General features: G+C 23.5%; 1 protein-coding gene across 2 annotated transcripts in view; it reads left to right on the forward strand.

Annotated features, from left to right (window-relative positions):
• The window catches only part of LOC129612598 (transcription factor collier), a 121,726-nt gene extending 100,866 nt beyond the window's left edge, over window positions 1–20,860 (forward strand). Inside the window, exons 7-12 of one of the 2 annotated variants that reach the window (XM_055526288.1) lie at window positions 16,279–16,360; window positions 16,472–16,652; window positions 18,975–19,256; window positions 19,362–19,506; window positions 19,569–19,831; window positions 20,628–20,860. In XM_055526288.1, the coding sequence (XP_055382263.1) occupies window positions 16,279–16,360; window positions 16,472–16,652; window positions 18,975–19,256; window positions 19,362–19,506; window positions 19,569–19,831; window positions 20,628–20,719 (1,045 nt within the window). In that variant the 3' untranslated portion in view covers window positions 20,720–20,860. The remainder of the gene's footprint in view (window positions 1–16,278; window positions 16,361–16,471; window positions 16,653–18,974; window positions 19,257–19,361; window positions 19,507–19,568; window positions 19,832–20,627) is intronic. The other variant, XM_055526289.1, reaches the window with a different exon arrangement.
• Window positions 20,861–22,292: the final 1,432 nt, after the last annotated feature.

Below are 22,292 nucleotides of genomic sequence, written 5' to 3' on the forward strand. Positions count from 1 at the left end.
TATTCTTTATTAAACTTAAGGAATATCATGCTTAATTTATTATCCTTTAAAGATCATACCGTTTATCTAATAGTATTATTATATAATATTTAACGTTTTATTTTTCTAATACTTAATTATACATTCTATACATATATGTATGTCCTTATGTATATTGAAATAGAAAAGGTTTCTTTAAGCTATTTAAAATTTAATATTCAAATACATATGAAAAGGATAAATAAATATTCTTATAGGAGAATTTATTTTTTGACCTTAGCAATTGTTTGAATGTTAGATACACACACGCATCTACCTATTTATATTCATGCATGCATGGAAACTGATGTTGATTATGTAATATTGTATATATTTTACAATTTGTCTTTATTACGGAAATGATCAAATTATTTTAATTAAATTAAAAGCTATTAATTTGTGGGCAGCTATTCATTATTAAACTTTATTTATGGTTAGTATAATTTTGTTTCTGTTATATTAACATATTATTATATATGTATACATACATAGTTGCATAAACCTTTTGATATTTTCTGTTTTTTACATATATGAATAAAAAATAATTAATTTAACACGCTATTAATGTTTCTAAATAATTATTTACAATTTAAAATATTCTATAATTTTTAATTGTAAAAATAATATCAAATTTTCTTTAAGCGAATTAGTAGACATAAAATACATTTAAGCAAGCAGTACAAGGAAAAAATGCTAACAAAATTATATAGAATTTCAGTATAAAATAAAATGAATTTAAAGCAATGAAATTCTGAAATTTTTTACAAAATTTCAAACCATTTTTTCATTACTAGAGCAAAATTTTGTAACTACAATGCATAAGAGTAATATAAGGATATTTTAAGATTTCTTGCTCAATGTGGTGTGCAATTGTTTCTGTCCATATAATTGTAAATGCTTAATTTAAACATATTATTTCTAACATTTTCCTTTCTGCAACAGAAATTAAACCCAATTCAAATTAGTAATGTTATTCACGGCAATCGCATATTTTTGTATTATATACACATTATACATATATACAAATAAATAAACGCCTATACAAACTAATTAACTAAATATGCATATAATAATTATAATTCTATTAAAGTAACCTATCATATAAAAAACAAAATTATAAAAGAAAACCTACAGTAAAATCTATTTAAGTTAAACGTTGAATATTTCCAGATAACAGAATTTTACTTCCTCTTTATTTTAAATTTTACTCAAAATTCTAATTCTCTATGGTTTGGGAACCACATTCTTACAAAGCTTGTTTGGTTGACGTTGCAGGTGTAGCATGTCCATCACACTCTAATTAGCACAAATGTGCCGTTTTGTTACCACTACCCTGTGATCACCAAGCTGTCATTGAGCATACGATTACCGGTGGCCTATTCAAGCCACTTTAAGGTTCTCTTGAGGTATTTATCTAAGTCTCGGATATTAATATTTTATATTCAGCCCTGTCACACATGGTCTGCCTCACCGGATTAGTCTGGCTTCCTTCAGAGCCAGACACACGCGGAGATAGTGAAAAATGATAATCCGTTGTATTAAAGGGTAATCTGTAAGGGTAATTTACTTTAATTAGTTTTGGACTATAAAACTGTATACAATTAAAAGATCCCGCCATAAATTCTAAAACCTACCAGGATGTCATATTTTTAAGTTTGTACAAAATATTAAAAATTTATTAAACTTTTCTTAATTGAGTTCTCGTCTGTATACCGTTTGAATTCATTTTTCTATATGAACGGCCATATCCTTGTTATATTTTTTATTTCTTTTATATTTTTTACGTTTATTTCAATACTCATTTTTACTTATATGTATACATATGTAAGTAGGAGTGTGTGTATAAGTATAGAATTTTCAGCCTCCTCCTCCTTGTATAAATCTACCTTTAAGGTTAAATCTTTCGTTTGACTTTAGACTTATTTTTATATACAGCTATTATTATTATTATTATTGTAAATGTATATAAAATATCTATAAATTATTATTTCAAACTTTCTTTACATCTTATTTTCTTAATTTACTGACATAACAAGGATAAAAATAAAGAATTTTCCAAAAAAAAACAGAGTCAAGTTCAGATTAACGGTTTGTAACCTAGCACATTTGCCTTAAACAATTTTAGGTACATTTTTCTTGAAAATAATCTTATATTTAAATTAATCTTAACAATTATCAAAATTATATTATGTTATTGCATACTTTTAGGATGAGAATAATATAATCAACGTCAGTTAGGGTTAAAATAGTAGTTGAATTAGATAACTAAATACATAAGTTAAGACAAATTATTATATTTTTTGATTGCAAGGTGCTTAGAGCATTTACCGTTAATATTTTTCTTTTATACAAGTAGAAATTATAAGAAGCTTACAGTTTCGGAAAAAGTATTGGGCCAAAAACTAAAATTTTAATAATTTTTATAGCCGAGAGCTTGGGAAAAGAAAAGAGATGAAAAAAATTGTTCTTCTAGAGAAATAAGATTTTTAGAGAAACTAGTCCAGAAAGTGACAATAAATAAGCCCAGAGACGGTAAACTATAAAGGACGGACAAATCTAACAAGAAAATTTTTTCTAATTTTTTTTTTTAAAAATGTGCTAGAAGTAATTTTTTTTTCTTCCCTTGTACATGAAATTCTTCATTTTTATTTGTTTTCTTTTTTTGCTCTCAGATTTTTATATTTTCGAGTTGAGAAAACTTACAATTTTCTATCGTTGTGTTGCTCAATAGAAGTTTTTTTTTTTCTTTTTGATTTTATATATTCTATACGAAGCTTCTAGTTCTATATAACAAATGAAGGGAAGTCTATATATAGACATGGCGATGTTTAGATCATAGTGTCCTTTATAATCTTTTTCATTTTAACAAAAAAATTTTGTATATATAAGAGAAATAAATATAAGAGAAGAAGCTTCATGTATTCAACAAAAAGGTTGTTATAGAAAGTTGAGAGAAAATTGGAAACAAATATATTTTTTTTTAATTCTTTGTATTTTCTTCACGATTTTTCCGCTTTATTTTTGATTCCTCATTCTTATAATAAAATTCATGAAGTTTTAAATCTTATTTTTTTTTTCTCCTTGTTTTGTTTTGTTCCTTTAAGTTAAGTTCGCTATAAGCGGATTTAAATGGCCAATTATGCACTTCATTGATTCTGATATTTTGATAATAATGATTATTATAATTTTTACGTTTTATATATTTGAACGTACTTATATTTTGTAAAAAATTATAATGTAAACTTTATTTGATATAGAGTGTTCCGGTATATTTTGATATTAGTGGATAAAAGGGAATTTCTTGGTAATGACATGATAATTTTGAGTGATAAATGTTAAATGATATTTTTGTATTGGATTACTCTGTTTTAAATTATTATTCTTAATAGTTTGACTGTAATTTGATTCTAACATCTTGCAATAAATGCAGAACCATAAATAAAATATGAAAAAGTTACAAATGTCGCTTGAAACCTGTTTGTTTTTATATATATATATATTTCTATGTAAATTTACTTGCATAAATGCGAAGCTAATTTTCGAAAAAAATTAAGTGTTCGTGTCGCCCGTTTGCTGCAACAGTTACATAACTAAAAAAAAGGCTATTTGTGAATTGTTTGTACTGAAATAACGACTTAAAAAATTCCTTTTTGTGCCAAACCCTATCTAGCTTGAAAATTATCGCTAACAATATATTACGAAATATAAAGCTATTACATTATATATTACGAAGCTAATAATATATTGCTATAGCGAGAAGCGTATATTAACTCCAAAACTTTAAAATTCGCTTTTCTCAAATGTGCTGCAAATTTTTATTTATATCAGTATTCCAGCAAACAAGCAGTAAATCTGTATTTAATTATGTATGTATTTAGCATTTAATAAAATGAATATAAAATTGATCTTGGTTTCACATTTAAAACAAATATATTTGGGGAAGTTTATTAAAAACTATTAAAACAAAAAATACTATAAAAAATGTTAGGCTAAATAAAACGTTTATGTTATTTAAAAATTAAAAATCTTAAATAATTTTCAAAAAAAAACCCGTAGAATTTTGCATTCTTTTCATTCCATCACAATTTTACTCAAGAATATTACTATATAGATACATATGAAACACCCTGTATATATTAAATGTAGTATTTTGATTGTATCATATTTATATATGAAGATATTTTTGTATATGAGTTTTGATTTCGTTATTCTAATATTAATAAACTTAAATATATATGAAAATTCTATATATAATTATATTTGGAATTGAAATGATGTGATGTGGTGTTATTCCATTTCAACTAACAAAAATTGCAATTTTAATGGACGCTAGAGGAAGAAAACATAAATTAATACCATCAATTCTAGCCAAAGTCATTTTTATAAGTTTTCAAACACTTTTTTCAAATAAATTAATTTGTAAATTCCAATATAAAATTTTTATAACTAATTTCTCCAAACAGTAAAAGTTCCGGTATATGTGTTTCAATAGTTCGTTGATATAACCGGTATATCAATGTTATGTAAGAATATAAGAAATAGCAAAAAAATTTTGAATAAAATCACGTGATCAGTGGTTATTAACGTAAATCACGCACTCTGCCGCCCTAATTTAATTGCTAACAACATAATTTTGGAATTTTTTATGTTTTGCAGAGGCATTCAGATAATATATTGTAAAGCTTTCAATATGAAAAATGTTATAATTAAAAAATTAATGAAAATTTTTCGAAAGAACAATTACAGTTATTGTACGCCCTTTGAAGAGCATCAGTATTTCAATACTATCATTTCCTAAAATTAAATTCAAAATTATACACAAAACCAAAATAAGGTAGTTTTAAAATATTAATGATTTCCAAATATGTAGAAAGTTTCCTCTTCACCACAATTCTTTTATATTTAAAAGAAAACAACAAAGTATAGAAAAGGATAATTAAAGTATTGATGACTGAAAGAAATTGCTATTATTGTTTCGATGTGTCTGAAATTTTAAATATTTTATTTATTTTACGAAAAACTTTTTAAAACAAAACTTTTAAATTTCTCGTTTAAAACTTTTCATTTCAATAATCGAGGCTAATTATAAACTCCTAAAGAATCTTGAAAATTTTATTTTGAAATAAAATTGAATTTTCCTAATTATGAATAAATAGTAATTTTTAGCACTGCAAGCGATTTGAAAATTAAAATCAAATGCATTATTGCAGGCATCCTGCTACCTATAGGTATTATTATAATAATAATAATATTAAATGAATAAGGTATTATTTTTTAATTAAATCACTAATATTAGCAACAGTTTAACTGTTTCCAATATACCTTAAAGCGTTTTCTCATTATTCTTTACTCCCATTCCTTTTTGTTCTATAAAATTTAAAACCTAATTTCCTTTATTTTATAGTTGATTTCCTTTTGAAAAAAAAATAATGTTTTCTTTATTCAAATTAATATTTCCGATATGAAAATTAATTTTTATGAGAAATATGACTGGTATTTTATGTGAACAGAGAGAAGAAAATGTTCAATTTATATCCCGCTGAGCAATGTTTATATTACAAAAAATTAGCCGGTCAACATTAGAAAAAAAAATATTTAGCTTATTGGAAGCAACTAAACTACACTTTAATACCAGAATAAAATGAGGGAGTAAAAAAAATAAAGAAGGATTTTTTAATGTAAATACAAAAGGGATATTATTATACATAGCTGCATTCAAAAAAATTAAATGTATAGGATTATTCAATATTTACGATGTATTTATAAATATATAATGAGTGTTCTGTTATAATTCAATGATGTGAGAGGTTTTAAGAATATTTTTCAAATATTCTGAAATGAGAATTGCAGTATTGTACTCCATTACGCTACAATTCGGTACCAATTTAGACAATCTTATAAGCTAACTCTTGTATTATATAGTATAATTGCAAGTAGCTACGAAAAATTTTTTTTTTTGTAAAATTATTTGAATTTGTACCGAGTGATTAGCAATTAATTTAAGAAATCCAATTGAATTTCGGTTTGAAATTTATAAGAAAACTGGAATTGTGACAACAATTTTTGGGACTCGACTCTTCAGTCCGTTTTTCGTAGTAGTTATTTATTAATAAAAATTTTGTAATACGTATTTTAAGTTCTACTTGGCAAGCACAAGTTTTTATCGAAATTTTATATCAAAAACATTAGATTAGCATGAAATTCGTAAAAAATTTAGGCTTAAAAATCGAATTTACATTTTTATTTAATTCTAAATTCGCATACATATATACTCGTACTTCTGATAATATTGAAAAACTTAATACAGGCGCATTTAAAATAATATACGAAAAGAATAAATTTTTTATCGTATATATGCACATTATAACGTGATAAATTTAGCCTCTAGGGCAGACATCTGTTCAGATGTCAATAATCCAACCACATGCCAAAGATTATTTTAAATATAATGTATAAAATATACAAGTAAATATATACGATAGAATATTTGGGTATAAGAATAAAATAAAATGAAAAAGGATACCAATTTTTATTTTGTTCATTTTTATATCCTTAATTTTCTCTCATTTATTTTTTCTTTATCCTCAATTTTTTTCAAAAAAATTCCCTTTCTTATTTAACAAATTGCATCATCACCATATACAAAATAAATATTAGAACACAATTTTTCTAAATAACACTTGAAGGTATATTAGATCTCATCAAATTTACTATAAAATCTATATAGCCTACTATGGTATAATTTGAAAATTAAGGATCTCTACAATTAGAAGGAATAATTTTTGTTTTATTTTTTTTTCTTTCGTTTTCTTATTTAATTTTTTATATATACGAGTAAATCGTATTTCAAATTATAGAAAATTTTCGTTATTATGATTATTGTACCATTTTATACAGTAGAGTTGTCCACTTTTTTTCTTGTTACCCTTTTTAAAGAACAAAAAAAATTTTTTTTTAGTTGAAAAACCATAAATGTTTATACTTGATACCCTTAAGCTAAATATAAAATGGTAAAAGTGTTCTTCAACTATATAAGTGGATCAAATTTTTATAACAAAAAAAAAATAAATTTCTTGTACTCGAATATATGATTAAATGGCTTTTGATTCTACATATTGCGTGTAAGTTGATTAGTATTTAAAATATTTGGCCTAATTAAATATATTTTATACTTATATACCAGTATAAGGACAATTACTAACTCCTGACTATTATGATAAGAAGGGGAATTATAACTATTGTTATGATTTGTGTGTATGCATGAAGTGCTATTTTTAATATTGACATACATATGCTAAGAATTTTTGTTATTGCGAGAACAAATTACCTATGATGTGTTATGCATTGAAGAGAATGCCTAAAGAAAAATTCAGTTACCCTGTAATATGATTGTATGGATCGGTGCACTGAAATTGTAGTGAAATAAAATTTAAATATTCTCAGACATTATTGTAATATAGGAATATTGCAAAGTTGCATAAAATAGGTTGTAAATTATTTAAACCAGAATTTTAAATTGCTTTAAAAATTTCTGAATGGTAAGGTTTTGAAAAAAAAAATTTGCACCTTAAATTTTGGATGAATTGTTAGTGTTGTCGTTTCTGAGCCAAAATTAAAATTTTGTATATGAAATTAATTACAATTTCGAAATCTGCAGCTTAAATTTTGTTTTGCCTTCACCCATTTTTATTTTAAATATTGTTGAGCATCTAGAAACAATTTATAGTATGGATTAATAATTTTCAAAAAAAAAAAATTATAATTTTTATTCCTTAAAAAAAATATGGTTGAGAAAATAAATTACTATCCGATACCTTAATATATCACTTAAAATGTCATTATATTTAAAAAAAAAATTCAAAATATTTTTACAAGTAACTTCCGTTCCGTTCTGTATGAAGATGAAATGAAAAATCATTTGGTTTCCCTATAACATTAAACCATAAAAGAATGTCAACACCTTTTGTAAATAATTTTTCAAATACTTATGTAATAGAAAAACAAATTTTACAAATTTTACAAATTTCAGTTTATCTTTTTTTTATTCTTCTTTAGTAATCATTAAATTTTAGAATATATGAACAGGATATTTTTGTTAGTATATCCTTTTTAAGAAATATTGATCCTAATAATCATAACATCATCATAAAGAAATGTAGTGATTACACTGTGGTCCCAAATATGTTAAATTTTTATAATATAAGGAAACATTTTTCATATTCTTGTATACAAGTATGTAAATATTTTCCAAAAAAATATAAAAATTTAAATAAGGACATCCTTAATGGTTTTTCCTATAATATTCATTATATTGAATTTGTATAATATTTGGTGTTCTTATATAATATAGCAAAAAAGAATGCATGATAATATCAGAAGAGCCACTTCAAATAAATATTCACAGCTACTTAATTTAATTTTTCATAAACATTATTGTCATTTATATATAGTAAAATTAAGCCATTTAAATTCGTATTTGAATTTGTCATACTCTTGTTTCCCGTCTTTGTATGAAAAAAAATTATTTGAATGTATGGGGTTAAAATTGAATTTATATACGCATAGAATTTTTAGACGACTTCAAAATTAATTTGCGAAATAATCAGAAAATTTTGTAAATAATCAAATAATGACATTTTTTTTAAATCTTCAAAGTTCAAAACACAAAGTATTCGCGCAATCTTTTGCTAATTGAGAAGATTAAATCAAAATAATTTTTTAGTTTTCTTTTCTCTTATTTTCTCGTTTCGAATTTAATTTTTCTCTTAAAATATTTTTCTGCCAAGTCAACAAGTCTGATTTTTTTACTATAATAGCAAAATCAAAATAACGGGAATTAACAAACAGTCGAGAAAATTACATATTCTTGTTTGCATCGAAATATTTTTCATAAACATACTCGTATGTACATAATATGTATGTAATTATTCAAAAATCCACTTGAAAAAGGCTAATGATTCTTAAGTATTGTATAATTGTTTATGTACATATGTATGTATATATGCGTATATTTTATATTTTAATCCCGAAAACCAAATGATACTTAACGCCTTTTTATATATTGAGTGGAAATTTATTGAACTAAATGAAGAGAATGTCAAATTTTCAATGTAAGAATAAATTTACTTTGAAATTTTTTCGATACCTTACATAATTATTATTTTGAACAAAATATATTTTGAATTCAAATCGCATTTATGCGTGTTTAATATTCTTTATTTTTTAAAAATACAAGTACTTAAGTCGAATTTCTCTTGGTATACTTGTATATTGTAATATATGTACATGAGCTATATAATATCTAATGTCCAATATAATATAAATGTACATTCAATTATTATTGAGTACAATATTTTGGGTCCATCATCAGACAATATTGGAAAATAGAATTTATACAATATGACATTAAGAATTTTTTTTACTTTCATCTGTTTAATATTATATTTTGTGTAATGTGTACGCAATATATAAACAAATACATGATATTGACGCCCTCTTATATTCGAGATTGCTGTTATCTGATAGCCTTGAAATAAAAATTATTGAATTGTAATGTTCTGGACCAGATGGCACTTTAATTTTTTTTTTTTTCAAATTAAATATAAATCGAAATCGGATTGAAAAATTCAAAATAATAGCAAAATAGTAAATTTTTTACACATACATACATAAAATATCTATGATCTCATTATCGTTTGTCAATATTAATTTTAAAATGATCCAAAATGATATTTTGCTTTTAATTTTAATAAGTAATTTGAGATAAAAAAACAATAATCATGTAAGGGTTTTAAAAGGGTTATTACAGTGTGACATTTAATGTGTGAGTACTTATTTTAAGATTTCGCAAGATTTTATTTCAAGATTATTTTTTTAGATTGAATAAAACTACTTTGTATATTTTGAAGAAGTATTGGGAAAATAAAAAATTCGTAAGTGAATGCGTTAAAGAGAAATATAAAACTAATAAAATTTTATATTTTAATATTTTTACATTTTTATTTTTGACACAGGTCATTTCATATATTTGACAAATTTAAATTCGCTCAGCTCAGTTTGTCAATTCATTTATTCGAAAGACTGGGCAATTGCCAAACAATATATTCAACAATTTAATTCCACTGTTTAATTAATTGAATTATTAAGCATTCTTAAGTAATTAATTTAAGATTTTGGACCTTTAAATTTTTATTTAGAATAATGTATATGTGAATTATTTTCAAATTTTCTTTGCCGTGACAAAATGTAAGAGTATTTTAATAAAATTGCATTTTAAGAATGTATACAATATTTATAACGATTGACGAACATGCCAGGAGGTTGGGGCGGAGAAGACGAAGGTTCGTTGGGTCGCATTTATTTTGCGAATTACAAACGTTGGAATCGGGATATGGGGCTCCGACAGTATCACAACGGGCCTACTCGGCCTAAATGTATTCTCGGAGAGCCGCATCAACCTAAACGTAAACCTAAACCTATAAAGCATTAAAAAAACACTTAATACCAACAGCTCAACTTAAAATCTTTTGAAATAAATAAATAAGGAATACTTCCTAATATAATCACGGATTCTAATTCAAATGTCATTCAAATGGTCCTGATGTAATGATAATTTAATTGGCAATGTAATATAGATAAGTAAATGTCGCAGCAGTATACTATTCTCGTTCGGACAATATGCATGCTCTTCATCTATAATTATCATATTAAAGAAACTGTCATTAGTTTCTTCATATTTCCATAGCTGAGTTGGCAGTTCAAAACTGCATAGCTCAACTAATCAAAATCATTATATAATTGAATGCTGTCTTGTAAAAACATTGATATTAAGGTGTTATTATTTGTTTGTATATACATACTCATACTCAATATGCAATAAAATCAAGATATATTTTTGTTTGTCAATACGTGGGCTGACTGCTTTTCTGATCCATACGCCACTTTCGAAATTTCTGACTTAAGAGCACTTTCATAGGCTTTCGACGATGATCTTTCAGTATATGTAATCAGATTTTTGCTATCTCATTTAGTTTTATAGATACGCCAATGTCGTTTTGATCCACCTCCACTTAAAATTGAATTTGGGATGCGTTTTGATCCATATCAAAAAACGTTGACGTATGGATCAAATTGATCCATTTTTCCATTGAATTTGAAAAAGTGGATATGCTATAATTTGCTATAACTCTCAATCCCTTTGTCGAAATTGGACAAAACTTTATAGTTAAGCTCTTAAAACTACAATAAAACTAGTAACAAAAATTTAAGAAATTCATCGTTTAGTTAAAATAAAGTGTTGTTAAAATTCAAACGCGATTTTGTCGATTCAGAAGTTATGGCGTATGGATCAAAATAGCACTCAGTCGACGAATAATCTATTTTCCATATTTTTTCTTTGATTCAAATTTCCTAATGACAATTAAATTAAAAAGGCAAGAGCCATATTTTATTATGAGCTATTTTATATTTAAAAACTTGAACTTGAAAAATTTTAGTGCACAAATCAAAAATTCTTTAAATTTATTATAAAAATTATAGCCCAATGAATATTTTGTGGCAGATGAAAGGAAACGCAATTTAAAACAAGAATATTTTACCAAATTGTTATCTTTTAACACATTGGTTCTTAAATTTTGAAATAAATAATTTTTTTTTGTATATTTTTAGAATTTCAAAAAAAAAAAATCATTTGAAATGAAAAATTATTTTGTATAATAAAACTGATTTTTACCCCAAAAACAAAAAACAAAGCGTTTTGCTATTGTTTTTTTTTTTATAAATTTCAATTAAATTCCCATCGGATAAATTAATTTCAATGTTTAAAAATCAAAAAAAAAAAATTTTTATATTTTACCTATGTACACCCGACATACATTCGTTGTTGTTCTATTTAGACTAGTTTTTTGTAGAATTTTTTTTCCAAAACCGAAAACAAAAAATATTATTTTTGTTTTATTTTTTCAAAATTTGTCACTTAAATTTTCTTTTAACTTTTCATTCTTCGACATATCCTGTATTCAATACACAACAAAACAATCAGAACCCCGGCACAAAATCTATTAAATTTATTAATACGTAGGCTGCGCGATGTTCACATAACCTCAACTATAAGTAATTTTGTTTAGTTTTTTTTTTTTAATTTTTAAATTACTAACTAATTTGCCTATTTGTTTTCATTTAATTTTCCATTTAAATATTAAAAAAAAAAAAAAAGAAATAATAAAGAAAAATTGGGGAAAATAAAATGTCACAACGGCAATATGGAAACACGCGACTATACTAACCTACCTTAAACTATATGATAATTTTTGTTATGCACATGTCAGAGGTATTCCCCGGAGAACAACGCCATCTGATTTCATTGAAATAAAATTAGACAAAAAAATAATAAAATAATGATTTTTTGTTTCACTTTTTTTAATTTTTATTATTTAAATTTTTCAAAACATCCGCAATTATTATATATAGTGTGGCTTTAAAGGTTTCCTTACCCGATTTTTAAATTATTACACTTCACACTTACACATAGAGTAGAGAATGACAGTTTTAAGATCCGTTTTGTTACTTAATTTTCAATTTGAAAATTAAATGTATATGTATGTGTGAATGTAATTGTGTTTATTATATATAAACATAATTTTTTTTAGTGTATGCAGACATATTATATAAGTGTAACAAAATTTAAGATATTTAATTAGAAATTATATAATTACTTCTGATTGGAATGTGATCATTTTAAGAAATTAAACTTTTGATTTAAAATTAATTATACTATTCGCTCTACCTTTAAGTAGAGTATGGAATAATGACGAGTCTATGGAATATTTTTCCGCAATCGTATGAGTGTTGTTTGTTGCCAAAGATATTTTTGTAAAAACTGCATAAAATTTCTTCAATTACATAACAATTTTTTTAATATTTCATAAATCAAATAAAAATTTTAGCTATTTTTTCTTATCATTTGTTGAATTCAAAAGTTTTCTACTTAAAATTTTTCACTTAATTGAAATAGACAATGATAGTTTTAGTCCTTCTATATATGTGTGCTGGATAAATTCGTAATATAAAAAATTAAAACATTAGTTGGGATTACAGCCTATACCTTCAACGATGCCAAAACTCTAAACAGCTGTTTACGTTCAAAAGATTATTCTTCCAATAAATCTTTGAACCCATAAGCAGAAAACTATTGCACCTATTAAAAATCCGATAAAATATTTTTAACTCTAAAATCCGCTTCTTCAAAAATATTCAAAAATAAACCTTTAGTTCATTTAATTAAATTTTTGTTTTTAAATTTAAATTCTTTTTGAAAATTTTCATTTAACTCGAAATTTTATTTAAGATTTTTTAAATGCGCTTAAACACCTAAACGAATATGGAATACAAAAACTTCAATATGCAATTAATTTCATATAGAATACTCAGGACAATAAAACAATCTAGTCAATCGGTTAGGTTCAATAAAAAAATAAATAATTAAATCCAAATACAGTTACATTAAATGTATAAAAATTAATGAGGACGGAACCAAGCAATATAAACAATGTATTAGAATTTTTCATTTTTATAATTGCGCTTTGAACTCTGTTTTAATCTAAATAATTATTATATTTAAAATTTATAATTAGATTTACGAATTCTGAAAATTGTTTCATTAATTTTTAATTGAATATTTTGAACTATTCTTAATTAAAGATGAAAAAAAATTCCGACCATAATATTATACTTGCATAAAGCCATATAAGATTTCTGAGAACAATGATTACAGTGATGTACAAATAATACCACACATACCTATATATTATATATAAGTATGTGATTGTGGGATGATAATAGAAAAAACCATTAAAAAAGAATCATAAAGAGTGTCATAAAGTCATTTTAATTTTTCTAGCAGAAAATCCAAATAAAAATCCAAAATAATTCGCTGAATCTACTTTACCCAGATTTTTAATATACTTAAGTCAACAAAATAAATTATTTGTCGATTTGACATCATAGAGAAATTTTTACAAAAATACTTTTGGGAGGAACTCTGATTTTTTTTTTGTTTTTTTCATTTTTCGTGAATTTTCTTTTTTTATGATTTTAATATTTTTATAGCCAAGCGCATAAAAAAAATTTTCTGTTGTAAATTGACGTATCTATGTATTATTTTTTTCTTTCTTCCTCTTCTTTCTCCCTCTTGTGTTATTATTTTGGCTCACTTCCTATACTCATCTCTACTTTTCACTATATAGTGTCCTTTTAATAATATTCGTCTATTATTTTGTTACTTTCTATAAAATTGTTTTCCCATCATAAAATAACATCGAGAGTATTACTTAATTTTTATACTGCATATATACAGGATAATGAAAGGATAATGCTATTCATAAATAAATAGGTAACATCTACCATACTATAAATATATGTATGTATACGTATACCAATATTAGTACCTTGACTTTTTAACAAACGCATAACGAACGCATCATAAAAAGTAGCGATAGCTTTTTGAATTTATCCTGACTTTTTTTTTTAATAAAAGAAAAACAATTTTGAATTTGTTGTTTTTCTTGTTTTATTAATTTTTATTTTATGATTTTACACATTTTGATACGGTGAAAGAATGAACAAAACACTAGAGAATTTTATAGAAAAGTATCAAAAGTATAAATGAACAAAAATTTAAGGATCGAAAGTGAAAAAGGACTTTTATGTTTATCCTTCAAATTGATTAAAATAAAAGTATATTGATGTAAATTAAAATGGAAGTAAAAAAATAAAAGAAAAAATAAAAGCATAAATAAAATTTCAAAGGAAAACATGACACTATCAATATTCAATTGGCGTACACTTAGCTCTTTTATAATGGCATATGAATACAGTAGTCCTTCATTTTGTCATAATAATTTATAAGTATGTATACATTGATTTTTAAGAGGACAACAATTAAATACAAATTGAATAACCTTGTTATATGTGCTAGTGCTGCGCACAATATAATATTCAAAAAAATTAAAAATTTACTATGCATGTCAAATGTAGGATATTTGTAGGAAATTTTACACAATTAAATGCAATTCTCATTCTGTGGAATTTGACATAAAGTTATTGTAAGTTGTTTTAATACTAATACATCAATAATTGTTATAATTGTATGTACAAACAAATTAATTTTTGAATTTTTCCGGTAAATATTGAGCAATCACTTCGCTATTTATTCCTCATATGTAAGAATAAGCCGGAATTTCTTATATAAAGAGAAAACTTTTAATAATATAATGAGTTTTCAAAAAAAAAATAAGTAAAAACCCGACACCTTCACAATCTGAGCTTAAAAACATGTTTCTAAAATATCCATAATTAGCTTTCATACCTCTGTAGCTCAGTTGGTAGAGCGTCCGCCTAGAAAGCAGTAGGTCTCTGGTTTGAGTTCACTTCGAGGAGAAAAATTTTTTAATTTTTCGCCCTTTAACTCGTTCCTTTGATTACGTCATCCATCTGCTCTGCAGTTGTATGAAGAAATTTCCATTAAGTTAAGATAATTAGCTTTCATTGTTAATGCTTCATGTGATATGTCCTACCCATAATTGGACACACGACTGCCAATTTTCATGAATCTAACTTTATTATTTTTCCAAATATTTAAAATTATATTACAAATTTTTGCGTTTTATGGCAACTACCCAGTACTGGTCCAGTGTAGCCATTCAATTAAAATTTTCATAATATATGTAGAATGTAACTGGACACACCCTTTCAAAACACTTCTTCGTACAAAATTTTAATAACTGTTTTAAATTTTAAACAAATCTACACACATAAATGTGATAATTTTTTTAGATTTTTTATCATCATTGATTTTTTTTTTAGGTTTCATCATTAAAATCTTTGCAATATTTTGTAGCTTACACTGAAAAAGAAATTTCTTGTTAATTACAAATGTAAAGTGAAATTCAAAATACCTTAACACCCTTAGATAATAATAAATTTTATAGTGTATAAAATGTGTAAAGTTTCGTCAATGCCATCATTTCTTTCTCTTTGTATCCTGTATAGTATTATCAATTTTAAACTATATATGTATAGATATTTAAACTATATATGTATAGATGTTCAAATCTCATATTCATATATAATATTCACTTCATGTACAAACATACAATCGAATTTATTGAGAATATTTTATGTGAAAAATTTCATTTTTAAAAAAAATTAATTTTCACATTTTATAACTTTTTATTTTATATTTGTTTTTTTTTTTTTTTGCAGATTTTTCCTGAAATTTTTCTTAAAATGTAATCAAAATTGTTTAAAAAATGCAGGAAATCCACGTGATATGAGAAGATTTCAGGTAAGATTATAGAATTGTATTGCAATAATTAACAATAATAAAGCGCAGTATCTTCGAATTAATTAACTTCGAATTAACAACAATTAATTAAATTTTTTTTATGTTTTTAAGGTTGTGATAGCAACACAAGTTAGTGTTGAAGGACCATTATTAGCTATATCTGATAATATGTTTGTTCATAATAATTCAAAACATGGTAGACGAGCAAAACGTTTGGATGCAACGGAAGGTACTGGAAATTCTCCTTTGTCCATAACGGGTCATCCCCTTGCACCTGACAGTACTTACGACGGTCTGTAAAAGAAATTCAAAAAAAAGAGTTTTGATTTAAAATTTTTTGTTTTTTTTTTTTTTTGTTTTTTTGTTCTATTTAATTTTCTTTGTCAAAATTTACAAAAAAATTAAAGAAATTTTTTGTTAAAATTAATGTCTAAATAAAAATTACAAAAATTCTCTAAAATCAAATTAAATAATTTTAATTTGTTAAGTTCTTCAAATTTGATTGTCTTATAGAGTTGACAATATGTTGGATCTTTTTCGTATGTAATGCAATTTATTTTAAATTTTTTGGATTTTAAAGAATTTTTGAAATTTTTTTTTTTTTCGTATATGAGTTCGCTTGATGTGTGATTTTTTTTGTTGTTTTATTATAATTTGTTTTTTAATTTTAATTGGAATGAAGAATAAGGAAAATTATTTAAAAAAAAATTTTTTTTTGTGTTTTGAAAAAAAATTTCTTGAATTCTCACAGCTTTAAATAATTACAAAAACAATAAAAAAAAACCTATATACTGGTCAGGAGCAGGAGGAAGGGTTTTAAATCTTATCAAATTTTATTCTAAAACCAATGATGAATTTTCAAGAATTAATTTTTTTCTCTTTTATTACGAAAATCGTTTACAAATATGCTATAGTAATAATCAATAAAGTTCAAATTAATATCATTAATAAACATACATATTTATTAATATACATAAATAAACTATTAATAAAAAATCCTGGCTCTAAATTGAAAAGTGTTCTAAAATTCACAGTATCTGAAATTCATAATGAATTATTACAAGATATTTTATAGAATTCATTAAAACATAAAATCCCTTGCATTTTCAAGTCCTATAACAAAAATTAAGTATTTAGAAATCGAGAACCCACCCGGGGCCAGACGTTGGCATATAACAGTTTCTAAATCTTTTTATTATTTTAATTAATTTGTACAAACTTTTAATTCAACTTTATATTTTTTGTAAAATTATCGTGTTATTTTTAATGCCTTTTCTGTAAAAATTAGAATAGTAATGCCGTTTAATATTTCATATACCAAATAAATAAAGCGCACTCATTATGAAAATTTCCTAAAATTTTAAATGTGCAGTTTACATCGAACTTGGTTTTAGGCATGGTATCACATAAATACAATAACAAATTTGAAAAATTTAAAAATTGATGTTCAATATTGTGAAAAATACGAAGAAACACTCAATTGCAATTAAAAAAGAAATATGGACTTTTAGAAATTTCCACGCAAAATTATTTTAAACATTCGAAAAATAATATATTGTAATATCAAACATAATTAATAAACTAAATTAAAATTTATAGCAAAAATTATTCGCAATCAAATAATTTAATTTTAATTATAATTATTACTATAGCATAGTAAAAGCATTTCATATCCTCAATTTTATATATTTAAATTTTATAAAAAGTATATTTAATTATTTCCGAAAAAAAAAATAAAAATATTATTTTATATTTTATTTGATTTACATTTAATATTTTATTCTATTTGAAAATTTTGCATTTTAATTAAAATTATAAAATCTATATTAAATATGAATAATTCTAATTCAAAATTAAAACTCAATTAATAAGAATTAATTTCCAACAAATTTTATTTTCAAAATTTTATATTTGTTCCAATTTCTTTAATTAAAATAGAAACTTAAGTAACATTAAATTTAAGGAAAACCCTCTATTTCAAATTTTATTCCAAGATTAATTAAAAATTGAGCGAATAAATCATTCGCTGAATTCAAGAATAAATCAAATTGTTAATTGTACATAGAATGCAAAATTAATAGATCTCAATAAGTTGTTAAGTTATTAATATTAAGTTGTAAATTTCTTCTATTTCCAATAAAGTAAAATATAATTGATTTATAATTTGTCTACAATGTTTTGTTTTAAATATTTTGTGTAGATATTATTTGTATAGAGAAATCTATGGTCAATTTAATTTAATTTTTATTTTTGAAGCAGAGTAGAGTTGCATTAACACCGATTTAATTTAAACGCTTAAATTATTTTGTTAATACTATTTTATATTAATTTCTATGTATTATACGTATATACTAACAAAATAAAATGAATTTTCTTAAGAGAAAAATAAAAATTTTATTAGAATTTTTCACTAAATTCATTTAAGCAGATATAATTCATGAATTTTTCCAATAAAACAAATTGTCCGAATTTATTTGGAGTCCAAATTTTGAATTTTTAATTGAGAAAATCTACTTAAATGAATTCATCCTAATATAAGATTTCTACTGTTAATTGACTGATGATTAAAAAAAAATCCAATTAAATGAAGATTCTTGTTATTTTATGTATACAGGTTTATATCCACCACTTCCAGTTGCAACACCTTGTATTAAAGCGATATCACCTAGTGAAGGTTGGACAACTGGTGGAGCTACAGTTATTATTGTTGGTGATAATTTTTTTGATGGCCTTCAAGTTGTATTTGGTACAATGTTAGTATGGAGTGAACTTTTAACATCACATGCAATTAGAGTTCAAACACCACCACGACATATACCTGGTGTTGTAGAAGTAACATTATCATATAAAAGTAAACAATTTTGTAAAGGATCCCCCGGACGATTTGTATACGTTTGTAAGATTTATTTGATTGATCTAAAATAAAAAAATTTTAATTACCTAATAAATTAAAAATAAATGGTTAAATTTTTTTTTTTTTGGTATTTTTTTCTCAAAATAGCATTAAATGAACCAACAATAGATTATGGTTTTCAAAGATTACAAAAATTAATACCAAGACATCCTGGTGATCCAGAAAAATTACAAAAAGAAATTATACTTAAACGTGCTGCTGATTTAGTTGAAGCTTTATATTCTATGCCAAGGTAAACATATTATCATATTGTATACATATTTTTGTTTTAAATTTATTGTGATATTTTTTAAGATCACCGAGTGGAACATCTAGTTTTAATGCATATACAGGACAATTAGCTGTTAGTGTTCAAGATGGCACCGGTCAATGGACTGAAGATGAATATCAAAGAAATCAAAGTAGTAGTGTTAGTCCAAGAGGTGGTTATTGTAGTAGTGCATCAACACCACATTCATCTGGTGGATCTTACGGTACAACAGCAAATGGTTATGGTTCAACTGCTAATATGGGTACATTATCATCATCACCTGGAAGTGTTTTCAATTCAACGTCGAGTGAGTACAGTATTTAAAATTGTATAAATGAAATAATAAAATTTTTAAAATTTATAAAAAATAATTAATCTTTTATATTACAATGTACTTGTAGTTAAGCTATTTATTCAATTTTAATTCTTCAAATTTAAAATTATTTATTTATTTCTTTTTTTTTATGTTTGTTTAATTTTCCTTTGATTTCTTTATTTTCTTATTTAATTTAATTTATTTTTATCTTGCATGATTATATCAATATTCAAAAAAAAAATTTAAAAAACAAAAAACCCCAAAAACAAAAACTCGAAAAATCGAAAAATACTTATATACAAAATATACAGCTAGTGCTTTTTCACCTTTAATTACGTCGGCAACATCCCAATGGCATCATAGTTTAGTTCCACCGCCACATCCAGCACCACCACATACCAGTTCTCATCATCATCACGGCCATCCCAGTCATCATCATTATCACCATCACCAATCCTGGCATAATCCTCAAACTACTGTAGCTGCAACTGTTATATAAAAATACTTATAAAATGTATAGTAGTTTTTTTTATTTAATTTTTTATTCATATTTTTTATTTAATTTATGTGTTTTTTTTTTATATTTTTTTTTTCTGTTTCATTGGTTTATATTAATGTATACTTTGCATTTTTTAATTTCCTTATATAATAAAAATATTTTATTCCATTTAACAAACACTCCTCTGCTGTAATCTCTACATACAAATATTTTAATATTCATAAATGATAATTTCATCAATATTTATTAATATTTTTTAAATTATTCTTTTTTTTTTGTACATTTTAGGAGTTGGCAGTCTTGCTTTTAATCCTTTCGCTTTACCAACTTGCAGTACACAAGGTTATAATGCTAGTACGCTGGTAACATCATCAAAATAATATTTTGACTAGTCCTCAGATTATATGCCGAATGATGAATTATAGAATGAATTATAGAAATTAATTGAAATTTACAAAAATTTTTTTTTTAATAAATTTTTTATTTGTAAAATTATTATTCAAAAAACAAAGACATATCATTTTAAATTATGCAACTCTTTCACATTAATTACAATATATTAATATTTTTATTAATATTTATTATGCATATTTATATATATTAATTTTTTGTAAATAAATATGTATAAATATTATATATATTTTACATAATATGCATAGAAGAATATTTTTTATTTGAAAGGTACTAAGCATTTGGAATGCAAATAAATAAAATTTTCACTATAGTCACATTGTTTGAGTTCAAATTTCGAAAATCACAAAACTTTTCGGTATTCAAACAATTATTATAATGAATTTATTATAGTAATTTTAAAATTATTTAAATAAAAAATTTATTATTGAATTTAAAATTTTTGAACTGAAAATTAATAATAAAAGTAAATTGTTTCTGAATAATAAAAGAAGCATTACACCATTTGACTGAAAACCATCCAATATTTTTCAAATTCAAAATATTATTCACAATGACAAATTGAATAGTATTGTAAATTTTCCGTAGAAACAATTTTGATCAAATTAAGTTCCCAATTTTAATACAAAATAAACAAAGTAAGGAAATTTAAAAAAAACCTGTGTATTTCAACCAGAACTACATTTGAAATACCCTTTTCATTAAGCTTTCTTGATTTTATTAGCTTTATTAGCATTCCAAATACATATAGGTACATGCAATATGCATTTTATACAGTGAAAATTATTTAATAATTTCAAATAATTATCAAGTTATATACATATCTACAAATATCAAACCATTTATAAATTCATTATATTGAAAATGAATTTGAAATAATTTTTTTTCCTTTTTGCTACATTAAAAATATTTTTCATTTTAATTCTATTCAATAAAAACAGTGAATCTATATATCAATTGATTTAAATATTAAGTCATATAAAAAAAAAAATTTTTTTTTTGCAACGTCCTGTTTCATCCTCTTAGGCAACATAGAAATGTACGAAAAATGAAATTATATAAAAAATATAATTTTTAATAATAAAAATTTTTACCCTAGTGCAATATATTTGTTCAGTTTTATAATATGAATACATATACATACATATATAGAAATAAATATATAATATGTATATATATTATGTATTTATGTATTATACAATATTAAATTTTTTTTTTTTTAATTTTTTAAAATTAAAATTATTTATGAATAAAAACCATTTAACTAATATTATAATTACTTATTTGGTATATACAATAAAATATAGAATTATTATATATAAATTATAATTTTTTAAGTATTAATTTAATAATATTTATAAATAAAATATAAAATAATTAATGAATTGTGTAAATAATTAAATAAAAAACAAAAATCAAATGTAGTTAAATTTAATATTAAATAAATAATTTTTTTTTTCGGAATATTAAGAATATATAAAATGAAAAAGTTTAAACATAATTTAAAATAAATAAAATGAAAATTTCTGCACAAAACATAAT

Source organism: Condylostylus longicornis, unplaced genomic scaffold (genome assembly GCF_029603195.1).
Source record: "Condylostylus longicornis isolate FDR11 unplaced genomic scaffold, ASM2960319v2 ptg000075l, whole genome shotgun sequence".
Lineage (NCBI taxonomy): Eukaryota > Metazoa > Arthropoda > Insecta > Diptera > Dolichopodidae > Condylostylus > Condylostylus longicornis.